Genomic DNA, 17,500 nt, shown 5'->3' on the forward strand with positions numbered 1-17,500 from the left:
TACCACTTTATGGTGATTTTGTAATTATAGATAGACTCTATGTTCAGGGACACAGATGGTCTCACACAGCCCTGTCTAACACACACACACACACACACACACACACAGAAAGAGAGCACATCCTTTTGTAGCTCTTCACAGTTGATGTTTCTCTGGAGCTACTTTCATTAACTCTGAAACAGCTGCAGTACATTTCAGAAACCTCTGTTGATTTGAGAGCGTAGCAGACTTCATAACACACACACACACACACACACACACACACACACACTTTAAAAGTTCCTCTGACAGTGTACATCTCTGGAGGCTGTTGGTTTAACCTCTCTATTGTTTTAATGATGGAGTCTGAGAAGAGCGGGACCAGGGGTCAGAGGTGAGCTTTCTGTCAAGGGGCAGAAGCAGCATCAGCACTGCCCTAGAAGTAGCACACACACTCAATCTCATAACACACACACAAACACACACACACACACACACACAGACTCAAAGCATCACTCTGGCTCTATGTGTAACTGACTGGGACCGTAAAGTACTTAGAAGTACTCTTTATGGCACAATATTCCCCTTCAATCAAACTGACTACATCTCCCATAATGCAACTCACGATATTTGTCTCATATTGGAACCTATATGGTGTGCTCCTGTGAGATGTAGCATACCCGCAGAAACAAGACTCATCAGTGTGACACCAGGATGTGACATATATATGTTTGATGTTCAGGTTTCCAGGGGTGTGGGCTCTTTAAGGGGCATTGACGTGCTCCATCCACTGCAACTCTCTTTGCATTTGTGCCTTTGCAGCCGTTCCCAGCTCGATAGGCAAAGCTTGTGTGTGTGTGTGTGTGTGTGTGTGTTAAAGAGTGTGTGCCAGGCCTCATTCCCTCTTCACTTCACTTTCAAGCCTGGCTTATCTGCCAATGCAGCGCTTTTGAACTAATTGGCTTTATTAAGCTCAGATACAAAGCGCAAGCCACTGGGGGAAGAAGGAGGTGTTTCAAAACACCTGCGTGTGTGTGTGTGTGTGTGTGTGTGTGAGGAATCTTAAACAAGCTGCTGTCAATTTTAATCAGCTAGGCCACACACGCACACGCACGAGCTGCCTCAGGACCCAGGTAGACCAATTACACACACACACACACACACACACACAAACACACTTTTAGGCCCTCTGAAAGGCAGGGGGTAAGGGAGTAAGTTGGTACGAGTAAAGGGCAAACTGTTCTGTAACCAGAAGCAAGAGGCTAGAGTAGGATGGAGGGATAGTGGGATGAGGAATGAGGGATGGAGAGATGTCACAACATTCCTTTCCAGTGGACATTACTAGGCTAGGCAGTTAGTGTTCTCCTCCAAGTGAGTTGTACCTCTAGTATGTTCTAAATATTTAAGAACTTTCCAATACGAATGTCCCTCAAACCTTTTTCTTTTACAAACGCTTGACTTTGGGCTTCATGATGTTCTCCATTTGAACTCGTAATTCTAAGTAGGACATTTTAACTTGGACACCACCCACAAGTCGAATTTCCAATTTGGGATACTCGTGAGAGCCTAATTCATCTGTTTGTGTATCGTTATATCCATCAAATGCACATTAATGGCTGACTGCGGTATGTGGACCTGTTTCCATGACTAACAAACTAACTGGGAACCTGTTTTTGCTAACAAGCTAACTTGGAACAAGTTAACTGGGAGCCTGTTTACGCTAACAAACTAACTGGGAACCTGTTTACGCTAACAAACTAACTGGGAACCTATTTACGCTAACAAACTAACTGGGAACCTGTTTACGCTAACACACTAACTGGGAACCTCTTTACGCTAACAAACTAACTGGGAACCTCTTTACGCTAACACACTAACTGGGAACCTCTTTATGCTAACAAACTAACTGGGAACCTGTTTACGCTAACAAACTAACTGGGAACCTGTTTACGCTAACAAGCTAAATGGGAACCTCTTTACATTAACAAACTAACTGGGAATCTGTTTACGCTAACAAGCTAACTGGGAACCTCTTTACACTAACAAACTAACTGGGAACCTGTTTACGCTAACAAGCTAACTGGGAACCTGTTTACACTAACAAACTAACTGGGAACTGTTTACGCTAACAAATTAACTGGGAAACCTGTTTTTGCTAACAGGCTAATGATGAAAATGGAGGGCGTATGGTTTTCTGAATGTTGAACTTGAACATGGTCCATTCAGCTGTGACATAATTCCTAGCTCAGACGTCTGAATTTCAAGATAAATGGAATGCCTCATAAATGACCTGGCTAAGCTGAGAAACCCTGCTTTGTGGAATACACCCCACCCCGCCAATAAAATATGTGCCTGAGTCTGTGAGGGTGTGTGTGTGTGTGTGTAGATTAAAAGAGTTGTTTAAACAGTAATCTATTTCCAACAGGTCGCGGCTGTGAACCCCAGATACCTGAGTCAGCGTTCTTCCCGATTATGCAAATTTGGAAGCCATTGTTTGCAAATAAATATCGCCATGACAAATACTAAAGTGGCTACCTTTCAGAGTTAGGAAATATCCATTAGTCATGCTTTAAAAAGCTTGGAATTCCCTGTGGAATGTTTCAGCATAATGCTAAATAAAGATGCAGCCCTTATATCCTCTGCTTTAGATACAGCTGACCATGCGCATCGGATCCTCTGTCCAGGAAACTGGACTCTTTATCCGGATGGAGGAACACACTTATTTTTTTTACAGAGCTCCGCAGGGAGTAAGAAAATGTATTTTGAGGGAATGGTGTATCTTTTTTTCTTCTTTTCTTTTGGTGCCCACAGTTTCTTAATTTCCTCCCACAGAAACTAACCCAAGCTCAGATAAATGTAAACAACAACAACTTGTAATTACTTTAAGCTGTGGTCACAATTGTGGTTACAACACAATTAAAAAATAAAAAAATGCACTGTTTAAAGGCTTTTAAATTGTGGGAACAAATTGAGAAATTGTGGCCAGGAATTAAAGAATCTAGATTTGGAACGACTCCCTCAAAGTGTATATTATTTCCTTAACCCTGCCCTTCTAGGGCTCCTTTCCTTGTCCTTCTATCCTGTTTCCCTCGTTTTATTATGGGTGTGGTCTTTCCTCTGTCCATTGTTTCATTGTTCTTCCCTTCTCTCTGCAGGGAGGGAAGATCCCAGTGAGGTGGACGTCTCCTGAGGCCATCGCATACAGGAAGTTCACCTCGGCCAGTGATGTGTGGAGCTATGGCATTGTCATGTGGGAGGTGATGTCGTTCGGAGAGCGACCCTACTGGGACATGTCCAACCAAGATGTAAGTGTGCCATTAAGGACACGGGCTGAATGTTTTCTTTAGTTGTTTGTTTCACCAACTGGACATGACCTTCATGGTGTCAGCAAAAAGACTGAGATTTATTTGACCAGTAGGTTTCTTCAGGCTGGAAATGGCATAAACAAGTGTGAGACATTGTGTGAGTGTCTTAATAACCTTTTGAGATTGTTGCAGATACTTGAGAAGGAGCTTCTAGACCAGAGAGTCTTCAAATCTGGAGTTTGGATCCAGGTTCCAGATCAGGATGACACTATGCCTGCTACTGCTAATGTCACTGACTGGGCAGGGGTAGTGTAATAGGGAGCCTTGGCTAAAACCAAAGAGCTTATTTAGGACCTCCATTTGCCCACTGTGCCTGCTCACAAGACGAGGAAAGGCTATAAAGCCATATGTTCTCAAGAGCCAATGCCAGCAAGGCAGAACATAATCAGAAACTACAAAGAATCCTACACTGTGAAAAATCTCAAAGGGTGAGGTAGACAAATCCTGAGGTCTGTGACCTCACTACACTACACTGCGATTCTGGACCACTTCTGTTTTGCAGTGACCACCAGGACTTTGAGGTCTTTAGTCTCCTCCAAAGAGTCTAGTCTGGAATCTGACTGGGCCACTCCAGAACGTTTACAATGTTTTTGGTTAATTTCTAGACCATACTGGATGTACGTTCTTGTTGGAAGTTCCAGTGTTGCACATGGCCAAGTTTTTGTACTTTGTCTTCTTGATGTTTTCATCCAGAGCCTTAATGTAGTCCTCTTTTCTCATGATGGAATTTAGTTTGCTAAGGTTTTCTGGGACATTGACTGCAAAGCACAACCCAAGCGTTATATTCCACGAGTATGCTTGACAGTGGGGTTGGTATCTTAGGGGTTGATTGTGCCTCTTTGCTTTTGTAAAACAAGTACCACATCTGTCTGTCCAAACAAGTCTATTGTCATAATGTTTGATCACAGAATTAATGACCAAACCTTTCTTTCTGTGTCCACTTGACATTTTGCAAGTCTTTTTTTGGAAAATGCTTCCTCTTGGTTGGTGTCCATGGAGACCAGCCTTGGGCAGTATCCACTGGAGGGTCTGGTTTGAGATGTTGATGCCAGAATTTCTCAGATTCATCAGGATGGCCTTGGTGGTGATCCTTGGCGTCTTTCTGACCTCTTGAAATTCAGTTCTTGCCAGTGCAGGGGTCATTTTTTAGATTCCTAACTCAGCCTCAGGGATTTTTTCAGTGTAAAAAACACCTTGTACTTTCTGATTATGATCTGTACTTCTGCTACTCTCCCTTGAGAACATTTCAATGTGGCGTTATAGCTTTTCATCTTGTGAGCAGACACAAAGTGCAACCGTAGGTCATCTCTAAGCTCTTGGTAACTGACCAGAGATTTACTGCAGCGACTGTTTTCAGTTTATAGTTAGATTAGAATTCTGTAGAATGAGGTAAAAACGAGTAGCACCATTTCTTTGGAATGGTATAGAAGCATTTTTTCTCAATAATGTGTGACAATGTAGAGGTGTATTGATATACTTAGACATGACATTTTTTATATTTAAAAAATCATTTGCCTCAAAATTTGGCTTGGGTATGAATCATTTTGCCTTTAAATGTAGATATACAAACAGGCTTTGTGCACTGACACAACACAAAGCCATTGGACCCTTCAACACACTTGGAGGAGAGCACTAACTGCCCAGTTCTGTTCTGTTATCTGACACCCACACTGGCTTGCGTCACTTTAAGAGATGCTTATACAACAGGAGGCCTTTTTTACAGCAGTTATTTATTTGAAAACCAACAACACTTTAAAAGTGCTGGCACAGGGAACAGAAGATTACTCCCTAATCACTGTACTCTACACTGGAAAGTTGTTACCATGATTTGTTGTTTCTTTCTTTTAATGTTTACTGTGTATTCTTGAAATTTTGGATCATGCTGCCATCAGGATGACTGGGTCCAACCACAGAAACTTCAGTCATTTAATTAGCTCCTCCTAGCCCTAAACAAGTCATGGAGTTGGTGTGTTTGTGTGTGAATTAATGAAAGATGTTATTCCATTTGATAGGAAAGTGAAACATTGTAATATCCATCCCTCTACACCGTACCATGTCAGAGTAAAATGATACACTTAAAAAAACAAACAAAGAAACAAAGAAACAAAGAAAAAACACATATTAATATAAATGTTTTATTTAAAAAAAAATCACTGATATAATAGAATTACATTATTTTCTCTTTCACCCTGTTTCTTTCTCTCTCTCTCTCTCTCTCTCTCTCTCTCTCTCTTTTATATATATATATATATATATATATATATATATATATATATATATATATATAGCCCCCCATCCCCCGCCCTGGTATCATAACACACAACACGAGGAGTGTAACAGCTATTTTACAAAAACAATATAACACTCAGGTAATGCATCACAGCTCCAGAACAAGAGACTGTGGGAATGAACCAGAGCAAGGGCTGTATTGATTGTGTTGTGTTCCAGTGTCTGTGTGTGTGTGTGTGTGTGTGTGTGTGTGTGTGTGTGTGTGTTGTAGGAAATAATTGGAGATGGTGTTATGTGGGGTGCATGCAGTAAAAATGATGCATTTGCTTTGATTGATTTGATGCAGTTTGTGTTTTGTGTTTCTTGGTGGTGGGCAGTGTGTCAAGTGTATCAGGTGTGTGTGTGTGTGTGTTGAGAAATTGCTTTGTGTGTGTGTTAGGGAGTCTCTTTGTGCTTTTGGGGTGTGTGTTTTCCAGATGTCCACAGTGTGTTGAGCTCCAGAGAGCTTAGCCAAGCACACAGATGTTGCCATGTCACAGCCAGACTACACACACACACACACACACACACACACACAGAGTGTACATACATATACAGCATGAGCCAAAGGCAACCATGCTCAGTGCCAGGTGTCGTCCAGTGGAGTATAAAGCCCCTCCCCGATCCCAGCAGTGGAACTACATTCTCTGGAGCTCTGCTCACTACTTTTGGGATGAACAGAAGAGGCAGGATCCAGAGCTAATCAGTCAACATCAGTGCCTGAGTCATACTCTCATGGCTGAGTGCCATCAAATCCTTACAGCAATTGATTGCAGGAGAAATATTGAATGAGCAGATGTCCAAAAACATTTGGGCATATGGCGTATGTACAGTAAAACGTAGAGTTTTATCTCAGCCACTTATCTTGGTGGTCTAAATCACTAGAGTAAGCAATGATGTCTACCCCCCTCCCCCCCTCACCACCCCCCACCCCACCTCCCACAGACACACACAGACACACACATTCCAACCGCCATCCATCATGTCAAACTGCTGCCGCACACCAGCCATAAAATAAGTGTCTTTTCCAGTGTAAGGGCTTTGCACACACTGTTGCGCTGATGCCGCCTCGTTGTGCCTTTGAGGCGTTCCCGTTGACAGCCGACTTCTTGCTCATCACTTTCAGCCCGAACACCCCCAGCACAACTGCATCAGTGGAGTGCTGATAATAATACAGCTCTAAATGTGCACATAAATAACAATGAGAGCCATGCTGCGTTCGGTGCTCTCTGTTTTATTGGGAAAATGAATTTCCCAACAGGAGGCACCACAGGAACAGCCTTCAAAGTCAGAGGATGTAGTTAGGTGCATTTTTCAACCCTATTGGCTCATCCTTTCATCACAGCTGAGGGAGGTAAGGTACACAGCTTGTATAATCCCCACAGAAAAGAATGGTCAATGCCAAGTGCTGGCTGGAAAGGTGTAATCCATTGTGGACTAATCAGCCACGGTCATCCATGGGGCTGAATGCTATTAATTCCTTCTATAAATCTCAGCTGTTCTGACGTCCCATGTGCTTGTCTCAAAAGTAGAGAGGGGGTTACTACCTGTATCATACGCCCAAAACATGATCGTCGCAGTCACACAGCTCCAGGGACTTGGAGGTTGTAGCTTCTAATCCCACTCCGGGTGACTGTCTGTGAGGGGTTGGTGTGTTCTCTCTGTGTCTGCGTGGGTTTCCTCCGGGTGACTGTCTGTGAGAAGCGTGGTGTGTTCTCTCTGTGTCTGTGTGGGTTTCCTCCGGGTGACTGTCTGTGAGAAGCATGGTGTGTTCTCTCTGTGTCTGTGTGGGTTTCCTCCGGGTGACTGTCTGTGAGGAGTGTGGTGTGTTCTGTCTGTGTCTGCGTGGGTGTCCTCCGGGTGACCATATGTGCATTTTTTTTATCATTTCATTATCTGTAACCTCTTATCCAGTTCAAGGTCGCGGTGGGTCCAGAGTCTACCTGGAATCATTGGGCGAAAGGCAGGAACACACCCTGGAGGGGGTGCCAGTAACTACGCAACAGTTAGCAAAAAAAGTTTGAATGTTTAAACATTGAATTACAATTATATGTAAATCCAGAGAAATAAAGTGAATAATAATAAGAAGAAAGAAAATCTTATTTGCATATCTAATATATAAAATGTCAGAAAGTGTAGATATTGGCCATGGTCAGTGCTAGACATTGGGTAGCTTCAAAAGAAGAGGCATCTGGCTTCACTTAGTGTACTTCTCTGTACACAGTGTCCTGAAGCAAAGAACTGCTGATGAAGTGATGGTCTGCTTCCTATAATATACATTCAGCCTAATCCCTCTGTGTGTGTGTATGTTCCTCTGCAGGTGATTAATGCTATAGAGCAGGACTACAGGCTGCCCGCCCCCATGGACTGCCCCACTGCTCTGCACCAGCTGATGCTGGACTGCTGGCAGAAAGACCGGAACACTCGGCCACGTTTCACTGACATCGTCAACACACTCGACAAACTCATCCGCAACCCCACCAGCCTGAAGGCCATCGCTAGCCTCCCATCCATGTGAGTGCTCACACACATAATCCCCAGTCAGTCGGGAGCCATGTTAAACACACACTCTCACACACACACACACACACACACACACTGATGTACAAGCCAGTGCTTGACACTAGAGCCCTTTCTGAACATGGAATGTGTGGTTGGTGTAACATAGTGTTTAACATTAGGTGAACTAGGGTTCGATTCCCAGCTCGGACGACCCCCAGCAACTCCACTACTGTGAGGGAGAACGTTTAAGGTCTATCTCTATGTCTTATGTCCTTATGGCCTGCTGTCACTCTTGTTCTTCTACACAGACGACCAGTGCAGGTGATCAGCGAAATGTGATGGTTTGCTAAAAGCTGTTGAGCTAGATAAACAGGGTCCTGAATGATGTCAGTGTATTACTCAACTCGCTGTGTCAGAAGTTAAGAGAAAATGACCAAATAATTCAGTTGACCATGAGATACTTCCTCAGACATTGGTTTGAAAGTCAGAGCATATGAAAAAAAAGGGTTTGTTTCTTTCCTGGCACCGCATATAAACTATACTCTGCTCTAATTACCAACCTATTCCCTAAATAGTGCACTTTACAGATTTATAGAAGTAATCATGCTACACCACTAGACTGTGTACTCTATAGGGCTGAGGAAGATGCTTGAGATTCAGCCCTAGTGGTTTAGTGGTGTAATTGCTGATTGAAGTATAAAAGCTGGACGTAGGGCACTTGCGCAGTCTAAGGCACAGGATATGTGTTAAGTCAAATGCATTAACTGAGCTTAAGTGATAAAGGGAACAGCTATGATTATGGGGAACTACAGTTCTCCCTGGTTTGTTTCCATTCAGAAATTCTGCATATTTTTAATGTGGAATGATATGTTTGAGGAGAAAAAAAAAGACTGTTGGTTGTATGTGACTGAAGTTTAACTTGATAAGTTTGAACTGCCACAGAAACTCATCTGTAATTCGAGTGTTATTTGTCTGTTTACTTGCAGTTAGCTAGTGTGACCACACGTCCTCTTTTACCAGGACATGTCCTCTTTTTTAGACTTAAAAAAAAAATGTCCGGGCAGAATTTCAAAAACGTCCAGGATTTTGTTTTTCTAGAGCTTACATAGAACTTTGAGAAGCTTTTCGTTCACTAACTAGTCCCGCCCTCCCCTACTCCGAATGGGTCATTTGAGTGAGAAGGGGGAGTGGTGAAATAGCCTAAAATCTTCAGATTGGACGGTCTGACTGTAGAGCTACCGTTATTGGTCGATAACTTTCTCTGTAAACATTTAATTGATCAGTCTGCATGTCAGTAGTCATTCACCCTCCCCCTGGAGACGTGTCCTCTTTTTCACCATCTCAGATCTGGTCACCCTACAGTTAGTGCTCTCCTGAATTTAAAGTGGGTTCCTACCTAGATACTAGGAAGCAGCAAAAATAAGTAGGTATTACCCACCTAGGGAGCCAGCATAGAGCAATATCCTCATCTCTTTTCCTGATTTTTAACATTTGGAGGGCTCTTTGACATTTTTCTGCTGTGAGCAGAGAGAGAAGAAGTCTAGCATCTGACTGAGCCACTTTTTAATTTTTATTATTATTATTTTTAATACTGGTTTACCAACACTGGGACGTCGTAAGGAAAATAAACATCAGACTGGTTTCTGTTGCTCAAACAGACTGGAGAGCAGCAAATGGTGAGGAAGCATCTTCTAAAATTTATAAAAAAGTGTTTTTTGTTTGTGTCAGGATCACGAAGGGCAGACTGACGGAGGTGGACGCACACGCTAGAACACAGTTACTTTTATTTACAAAATATAACGAAACAGAGACAGAGACTTCAGCAAAAACCAAACCGACAGAGGAAACAAAGTGAGGAAATAACACCTCCTAATAACATTAGTCAAGGACACCTGAGACTAATAATGAAGGGGCAGGATTACAAACAACACCTGATGAGGACACTGACAAGGAGGAGGAAAGAAGGCAGGACATAGGCGCAGACAAGGACAATAACAAACAGAGCCCTGTGCTAAGAGAGCGCATGGCAGGGAAAACAGACATGACAGGACAAGGGCGTGACAGTTTTTTTTTTTTTTTTTTTTTGTTATTACTATCATGATTGTCACCTAACACTAACTTTAAGTTTTAAACGTTTGAGGTTGGGAATAAAATTAAGGGTGAATTTTCACATTGGGCTAATGGCACAACTTAAAATGTATATCCATAAATTGTGAAATATATTCTTCTCAATTCTGTGTTTACTTAATGAATGCATTCTCTCTCTCTCTCTCTCTCTCTCTCTCTCTCTCTTCAGTCCGTCTCAGCCTCTGCTGGACAGATCCATCCCAGACTTCAACACCTTCAGCTCAGTGGAGGACTGGCTGTCGGCCATTAAGATGTCTCAGTACAGAGATAACTTCCTCAACTCCGGCTTCACTTCCCTTCAACTGGTTGCTCAAATGACCTCTGAGTGAGTCCGTCACACCCTGACCAGCACAGAGGCCACGTTCACACAGGTCACAGGGCTGTTGCGAATCAGATCTCTTCACACGTGACTCGATTTGACCACTCAGATTTGAATCCATGTAGTTGTCGCTTTAGTGTGGGTCAGGGTACTCAAGCCTGCATCGTTACCTTAACAACACCGATACATGTGACAAATCCGATTTGGTCAGTCACATTTTGCAGATGTCCGTGTAGATGTCCAAGGACTTAGGCAAGAAATGCGGTATCTGACAGCCATATTCACATCAGCTCAGACAAAATGACTGGCTCCGTTCTCCGCCGTCCATTTTTAGCATTATCATTAAACAGGACGGGTATTGTTACAGATTACTGGAGATGCTCGAAGAAGATTTGCTTTTAGAGACTGCTTCTCCTCTTCTGCCAGTTCTCACGTTCCTCTAAATGAATCATATTGATCAGAGAACATGAGGCAGATGGATATTATTAATAGACGGCGGATGAGCGTGGCTATAGGGAGGTGTGGGGATTACCCGAGCATTCCACAACAGCCCCCCGTGACTTACTGAGAGAAGATTTGAGAAGATTAATTGATTTAAAAAAAATAAATAATAATTAAAAAAACATGGGCCAGATTTAGCTATTTGAAGATGCAGCTTTGGAAGAGGCCAAGGGAAGGCAGATAATTCCCAGCAAGAGAAATGAGTGGGAAAAAAAAATAATACAAAGAGGGCATGTGGCTCTCCATGTGATTTTTAAATGTTTATCGCAGGGTTCACACTCAGCCGTTCTCAGCTGCTCTTGTGTAGTGCAAGGGGGTGGTGTGAGCTGTGGCTTATTGTAACTTACTGCGGTTATTGATCCTTGTGGTATTTTGACCAAAACTCTGCTGACACAGGGAGTGAATCGGTGGAAAGTATGGTTAAAGGGCAGTTCCAGCCAAAAACAACACTAAACACGTTTCCATGCTGTAAGGCACTGTACAATGGTACAGTGTTTCTGTAACTGAACATGTTCCTTTCACAGTGTTCAAAGCCGAATCTCAGCTCTGTTACAGCATGCCAATGCATTTCTCGCTTGTTGTTTACAGAAAATATACAGGGGATTGATTTCCTAGCCGTAGCTGAAGCCATTTGGCTTTATCAATCGTATTTACGTCCCGGTGTGTGAGATGATTGGTCTATTGAGTTATACGCTTGGTCTCTGTGACATTCCTGTTTACTGTAACATACATATATGTTTTGCTTCTAGTCATAGTTATGGTGGGGGCAGCCATGGACAGTGGTGGGGGGCTAGCGAGTGAAGGAACAGCACTGTCTCCTCCCTCAACATCCATGTATGAGGTGCCCTTGAGCAGGGTTCTCTCTCTAATTTGTATGATCCCATCCTGCATTTTCTCTCTTGATGCTTTCTCTCTCCCTATATCTTTCTTCCTTTTACATTCACTCTCTTTATTCACCCCCTCTGCATCATGATTTAACACGGTAGGATATAACATCTCATGCATATTAAGCATATTCCCCACCCCCTCTCTCTTTCAGCCGGAGCTGTTTGTTTAGAGTGGCGCTCCACTTTATTTAAATGTAAGCGAAAGCCATGTCTGTGACGTGGTTACATTCTCCCTGCCCTTAATTCAGGGCCATTTGAATATGTAACGCCGTTAGCACATGAATAGCTCAGCTCCAGGTGGGCTTCTGGAGTGCTACCACGGTGATAACAGGAGTGCTTCTGATTGGGCTAATGTGTTAGGAAGCCTACAGCCTTAATCTGCTGAATAAAAGGCCATTGAGACTGGAGAGGCCACTGGGGGAAGTCCGGCTATGGGCAGTTTTGAAAGTGACCCCCATCTTTCTAGGAGTGAGTTATCCACAGGTGTTGATGACAGTAGGGTCAGTTCTCTAGGGTCGGTCTAAAGGATCAAACATCACAGCAGTGTTCTCCCCCCGTCTAAACTGCCCTGATCAGAACGACAGGTTACAGCTCCTGTTCCTTTAAGTGTGACCGAGCCACAGCTCAGTTCAGGGCGAAAGACCAGGAGTGAGGAGCGAAGAGAAGAAGATCCACATTATTTATCCATGCTCCTTGTATGTTTTACTCTGTTTAATCTCATCTTTGCGCTCTCAAATAAATGCGGGCCCAGCGCTGTGATTAGAGAGACTCGAACAAGGAGGCGGGACTATTCTGAAGTCTTAGCAATTGATGTCAGAAGAGCAACATCAGAACAATTAAAACCATCTTATCCCATGTTTAATAACTTAGACAGCTGGTGGCCTTGTTTCATAGTTTGAGGGTTGGTAGGGCCCCCCGCCCCATTAAAAAATATTCCCTGTATTATACAGGTGTGTATTATACTTGACCTATTTTTACATTTCCAATTGTGACATTAGGACAAGGGCAACACGGGGGCGCAGCAGGTTAAAGTTGCAGTCACACAGCTCCAGGGGCCTGGAGGATGTGGGTTCGATTCCCGCTCCGGGTGACTGTCTGTGAGGAGTGTGGTGTGTTCTCCCTGTGTCTGCGTGGGTTTCCTCCGAGTGACTGTCTGTGAGGAGTGTGGTGTGTTCTCCCTGTGTCTGCGTTGGTTTCCTCCGGGTGACTGTCTGTGAGGAGTTGGTGTGTTCTCCCTGTGTCTGCGTGGGTTTCCTCCGGGTGACTGTCTGTGAGGATTTGGTGTGTTCTCCCTGTGTCTGCGTGGGTTTCCTCCAGGTGACTGTCTGTGAGGAGTGTGGTGTGTTCTCCCTGTGTCTGCGTGGGTTTCCTCCAGGTGACTGTCTGTGAGGAGTGTGGTGTGTTCTCCCTGTGTCTGCGTGGGTTTCCTCGGGGTGACTGTCTGTAAGGAGTGTGGTGTGTTCTCCCTGTGTCTGTGTGGGTTTCCTCCGGGTGACTGTCTGTGAGGAGTGTGGTGTGTTCTCCCTGTGTCTGTGTGGGTTTCCTCCGGGTGACTGTCTGTGAGAAGTGTGGTGTGTTCTCCCTGTGTCTGCGTGGGTTTCCTCCGGGTGCTCCGGTTTCCTCCCACAGTCCAAAAACACATGTTGGTAGGTGGATTGACGACTCAAAAGTGTCCGTAAGTGTGAGTGTGTGAGTGAATGTGTGTGTGCCTGTGTTGCCCTGTGAAGGACTGGCGCCCCCTCCAGGGTGTATTCCTGCTTTGTGCCCAATGATTCCAGGTAGGCTCTGGACCCACCGCGACCCTGAACTGGATAAGGGTTACAGATAAAGAATGGATGGATGAATGAATGACATTAGGACAAGCTAAAGTTACAGAATATATTGTTGCTGTCCAATTAAAAAGAGGTATCTCCATTTTTGTCAATTTTTAATTTGCAACATTATTTCAACGCAGAAGCTGTCCTTTACATTGTCTGAAAAGTTCATGAGAAATCTACCAATAGAAATACTCGAAAACAACTTCCCTTTCATTGTAAGTTAAGAAGGCTTTTTCCTTCTCCTGTAAAATACCTATTTTGGGAGATACATACCTTTATTGAATAGCTACGACATTAAACATATAGAGCTCAAATATTACTTTTAAACCAGTACAAATGCAATATAACACATACGGCTGCGCTTATTTGGGGATGATGTTAACTCTTGTATTAATACCCTGCTGTTTATAAATAATATTCCACTAGATTGAATGCATCCACTTTATTTCCCATGATTGCCTGCAACATCAATAAAGTAATAACACAATATTATTCAGACTCTCGTACCACTACCATTGTAAATATTTGCATTAATCTAACAGCAGGAGCAGGGTATTGTTAGCCGCTATTAAACCAGGGACTGCTACGGATCCAGGTAGTAACATGTGTTTAATAAACCCCCCGCGCTTAGTGCAGACCCTGTGTGTGTTTGCAGTAGTGAGTTCTCTGTGGATTAGTGGTTTGTTGATGTGTTTTATTTATTCATAATTTGATGTATTTTTAATGCACTGTAAACAGGGAGCCAGTGGCAGAGAGGCTGCGGTCTCGGGAGGCGCTCTCGTATTACCAAAATAAATATATGTAATAAAAACTAGGACTAACACACACGCCATGATCACAGCAAGAACCCAGCTACTGAAACGGCTACCACTATCAATCAGTACAATAATGATAATAATAATAATAATATTTATCTATCTATCTATCCATCCATCCATCCATCTTTATATCTATCTATCTATCCATCCATCTTTATATCTATCTATCTATCTATCTATCTATCTATCTATCTATCTATCCATCTTTCTATTCATCTATCTATCTATCTATCTATCTATCTATCTATCTATCTATCTATCTATCTATCTATCTATCCATCCATCCATCTTTATATCTATCTATCCATCCATCTTTATATCTATCCATCCATCTATCTATCTATCTATCTATCTATCTATCTATCTATCTATCTATCTATCTATCTATCTATCTATCCATCCATCCATCTTTATATCTATCTATCCATCCATCCATCCATCCATCTTTATATCTATCTATCTATCTATCTATCTATCTATCTATCTATCTATCCATCTTTCTATCTATCTATCTATCTATCTATCCATCTATCCATTCATCTATCCATCTATCCATCTATCTATCTATCCATCTATCCATCCATCCATCCATCCATCCAGAAGCACTTTGCAGTTACACAGTGACCGTAGTTCACAGATAGATTGATAGATAGATGTATTAAACTCACTCTCCCTGTCTCTGTTGTCTCTAATCTCTCTCTCTCTCTCTCTCTCTCTCTCTCTCTCTCTCTCTCTCTCTCTCTCATGCACAGAGATCTGTTGAGGATAGGCGTGACTCTGGCCGGTCATCAGAAGAAGATCCTGAGTAACGTCCAGTCCATGCAGATGAACCAGTGCCAGTCCCCCAGTGCCCTGGCATGACTGCAGGGGGCGCCGAGCGACGGGCCGGGCAGTCTGCCTCGCGGTCCCTCACGGGTCAGCCCTGGCCTCTCCGAGCGCGCCAGAGTAGAGACTATCATCCTGATCTGACCGACCCCCCCCCCCCACACACACACCTCTCGGGAGGGGGGCATCCGCACGGGACGTCCTATATCCGTGGATCCCGACTCGTCCCGACCACAGCTGGAACAAACAGAGACACATCATGTCTGTCCAGAGAGAACAACACAGGGACACCTCCCTGTCCATCAGTCTGTCAGTCCATCCATCTGTCTGACCGCACATACAGGGCGTCCATCTTTTCATTTTATCAAGCCATTTTTAATATCAAAGACATGTACAGAGACACTATGAATTTATTATTATTATGCTTTTTTTTACATTTCTTTCTTCTGGTTCCCTTCGCATCCATTCACTTCGGCCTTATGCAGTGGTGTGCAAAAGTTCCGTAGCCCCTGTTCAGCTGGTAAGTTCTTGTGAATTTCAAAGTGAAAATAAAAAACATGAACATATCCACTAACACAGTTCTGGATATTTCCGTGCACCATTAGTGTTAACCCTTTCCGCTGTGGCCGGAGTGGCCATGACTTCAAGAGATAACCGTGGCCGCCATTTTGTGTATGTATTTCATATGTAATGAAAAACATTACCATGTACATTTTGTTTATTATATTGCTCTGATAACAAGGTTGAAACCATAGGCTCTGAATAAGCTCTCATAGGGTGAGTTCAGACGTTTTTAGATTTGGTTCAAATATTCGATTGTAAAAGTGTCTGTGTGAAATTGAACCAAACCAGGACTAAATTGTATAACAATGTGTAATTTTCTTTTGCTTCAAGTCTGAACACACCCTTACTCACTCATCACAGAGCGATAGAAGACACTCTAGCACACAACTCTGGTTTGACTCTGATTTATTTCATTTTACACAGTGTGAAGACACACTCGCCGTGACTCCCCTATCAGCAGAATATAAACCAGGTTAAAAGCAGACTGTGTTGGTCAATTGTGGGAATGTCGATAGGGGGCCTGTAGAACGGAAATGTAAACATGCTTTTATTGTCAGTGCACGGCAGTATAACAAAACCGTGCCTTGGCATTTAAATCATCACACACACACTAGTGTACTAGGGGCAGTGAGCACACAAACACACCTGCAGAGACAGACAGCCATCCCAGGGCTCTGGGAACTGGTGTTAGGTTCCCTTGTTAGCCATGGTTGCTGAGGGAGGGGACGGCCCTGTTCCTTCATTGCCCCTGATCCCAGTTTTTTCTGTCGGTCAAGGGGATCAAAGTAGAGACCCCTTGGTCCCAAGCTCCCTATTCTTTCCCAATACGTAGAACATGGCATTTCTGTTCTGTCTCTACAGATATAGATATATTTACTTATTTTCACTTTGAAACTCAGCAAACCAAGGTAGTTACCCAAGGCTGACCACTAGGACATTGGCATCAAGCATGAACTATTCTGGAAAACCGGAACTTTTTTTTGTCCCTGGAAAAGCAACTTTTTTTTTTTCCCATGGTTCTGTATTTATTTTTTATTCCAAACAAAAGACAGCTATACCTCCTAGTCCTTCTGCTTCCCAGCACCACTACCTGTCTACAGATCTGCAGATGGCCGGCTTTGGCTGAGGGACGCTCCGTCTGCTAGCTTCTACCATGTATATCTTTAAATAAGTATTAAAATCTATCTCCAGAGTAAAAACCTTCATATTGAAGGTGCCGCCTAATGGAATACGTATGTAAATACTTCTCTTCTGCTTGCATTTTTGGCAACAGCGTGCATACACCTGGACGATAATGGACTCGTGGCGGAAAGAGGAGAGGAACTGGGCTTTTTCGCCGCTTTCCGAGAACGAACTAAAGCCCACAAGGACAACGCTGTGCAAATATGGACGGATTGTGTAGAAACCGCTCTTAGGAAGAAGCAAAACCAAACATTCAGGCTCCTGCAGCCGGATGGTGTTTATTGTAGGTGTTTCCATGCCGACGAGCACATCTCTGTATAGCTTCTTTCTTCTTCCTCTTCTTTCT

At 43.3% G+C, this 17,500-nt stretch overlaps 1 protein-coding gene across 1 annotated transcript; it reads left to right on the forward strand.

Annotated features, from left to right (window-relative positions):
- The first annotated feature begins 1,273 nt into the window (after positions 1-1,273).
- LOC136677632 (ephrin type-B receptor 1-like) lies at positions 1,274-15,877 on the forward strand. The gene is made up of 5 exons (XM_066655209.1): positions 1,274-1,350; positions 3,135-3,284; positions 7,933-8,126; positions 10,411-10,566; positions 15,336-15,877. Exons 2-5 carry the CDS (start codon positions 3,228-3,230, stop codon positions 15,442-15,444), a joined length of 516 nt encoding a protein of 171 aa, XP_066511306.1. The 5' UTR covers positions 1,274-1,350; positions 3,135-3,227; the 3' UTR covers positions 15,445-15,877.
- Positions 15,878-17,500: the final 1,623 nt, after the last annotated feature.

The sequence above is a fragment of the Hoplias malabaricus genome, chromosome Y (assembly GCF_029633855.1).
Source record: "Hoplias malabaricus isolate fHopMal1 chromosome Y, fHopMal1.hap1, whole genome shotgun sequence".
NCBI lineage: Eukaryota > Metazoa > Chordata > Actinopteri > Characiformes > Erythrinidae > Hoplias > Hoplias malabaricus.

Bases quoted from the DNA above. Each gene is read 5' to 3' on its own strand.
- LOC136677632 (XM_066655209.1), top strand. From the start codon at position 3,228: ATGTGGGAGGTGATGTCGTTCGGAGAGCGACCCTACTGGGACATGTCC. The intron at 3,285-7,932 runs GTAAGTGTGCCA...GTTCCTCTGCAG, and splicing joins GGGACATGTCCAACCAAGAT to GTGATTAATGCTATAGAGCA. The intron at 8,127-10,410 runs GTGAGTGCTCAC...CTCTCTCTTCAG, and splicing joins ATCGCTAGCCTCCCATCCAT to TCCGTCTCAGCCTCTGCTGG.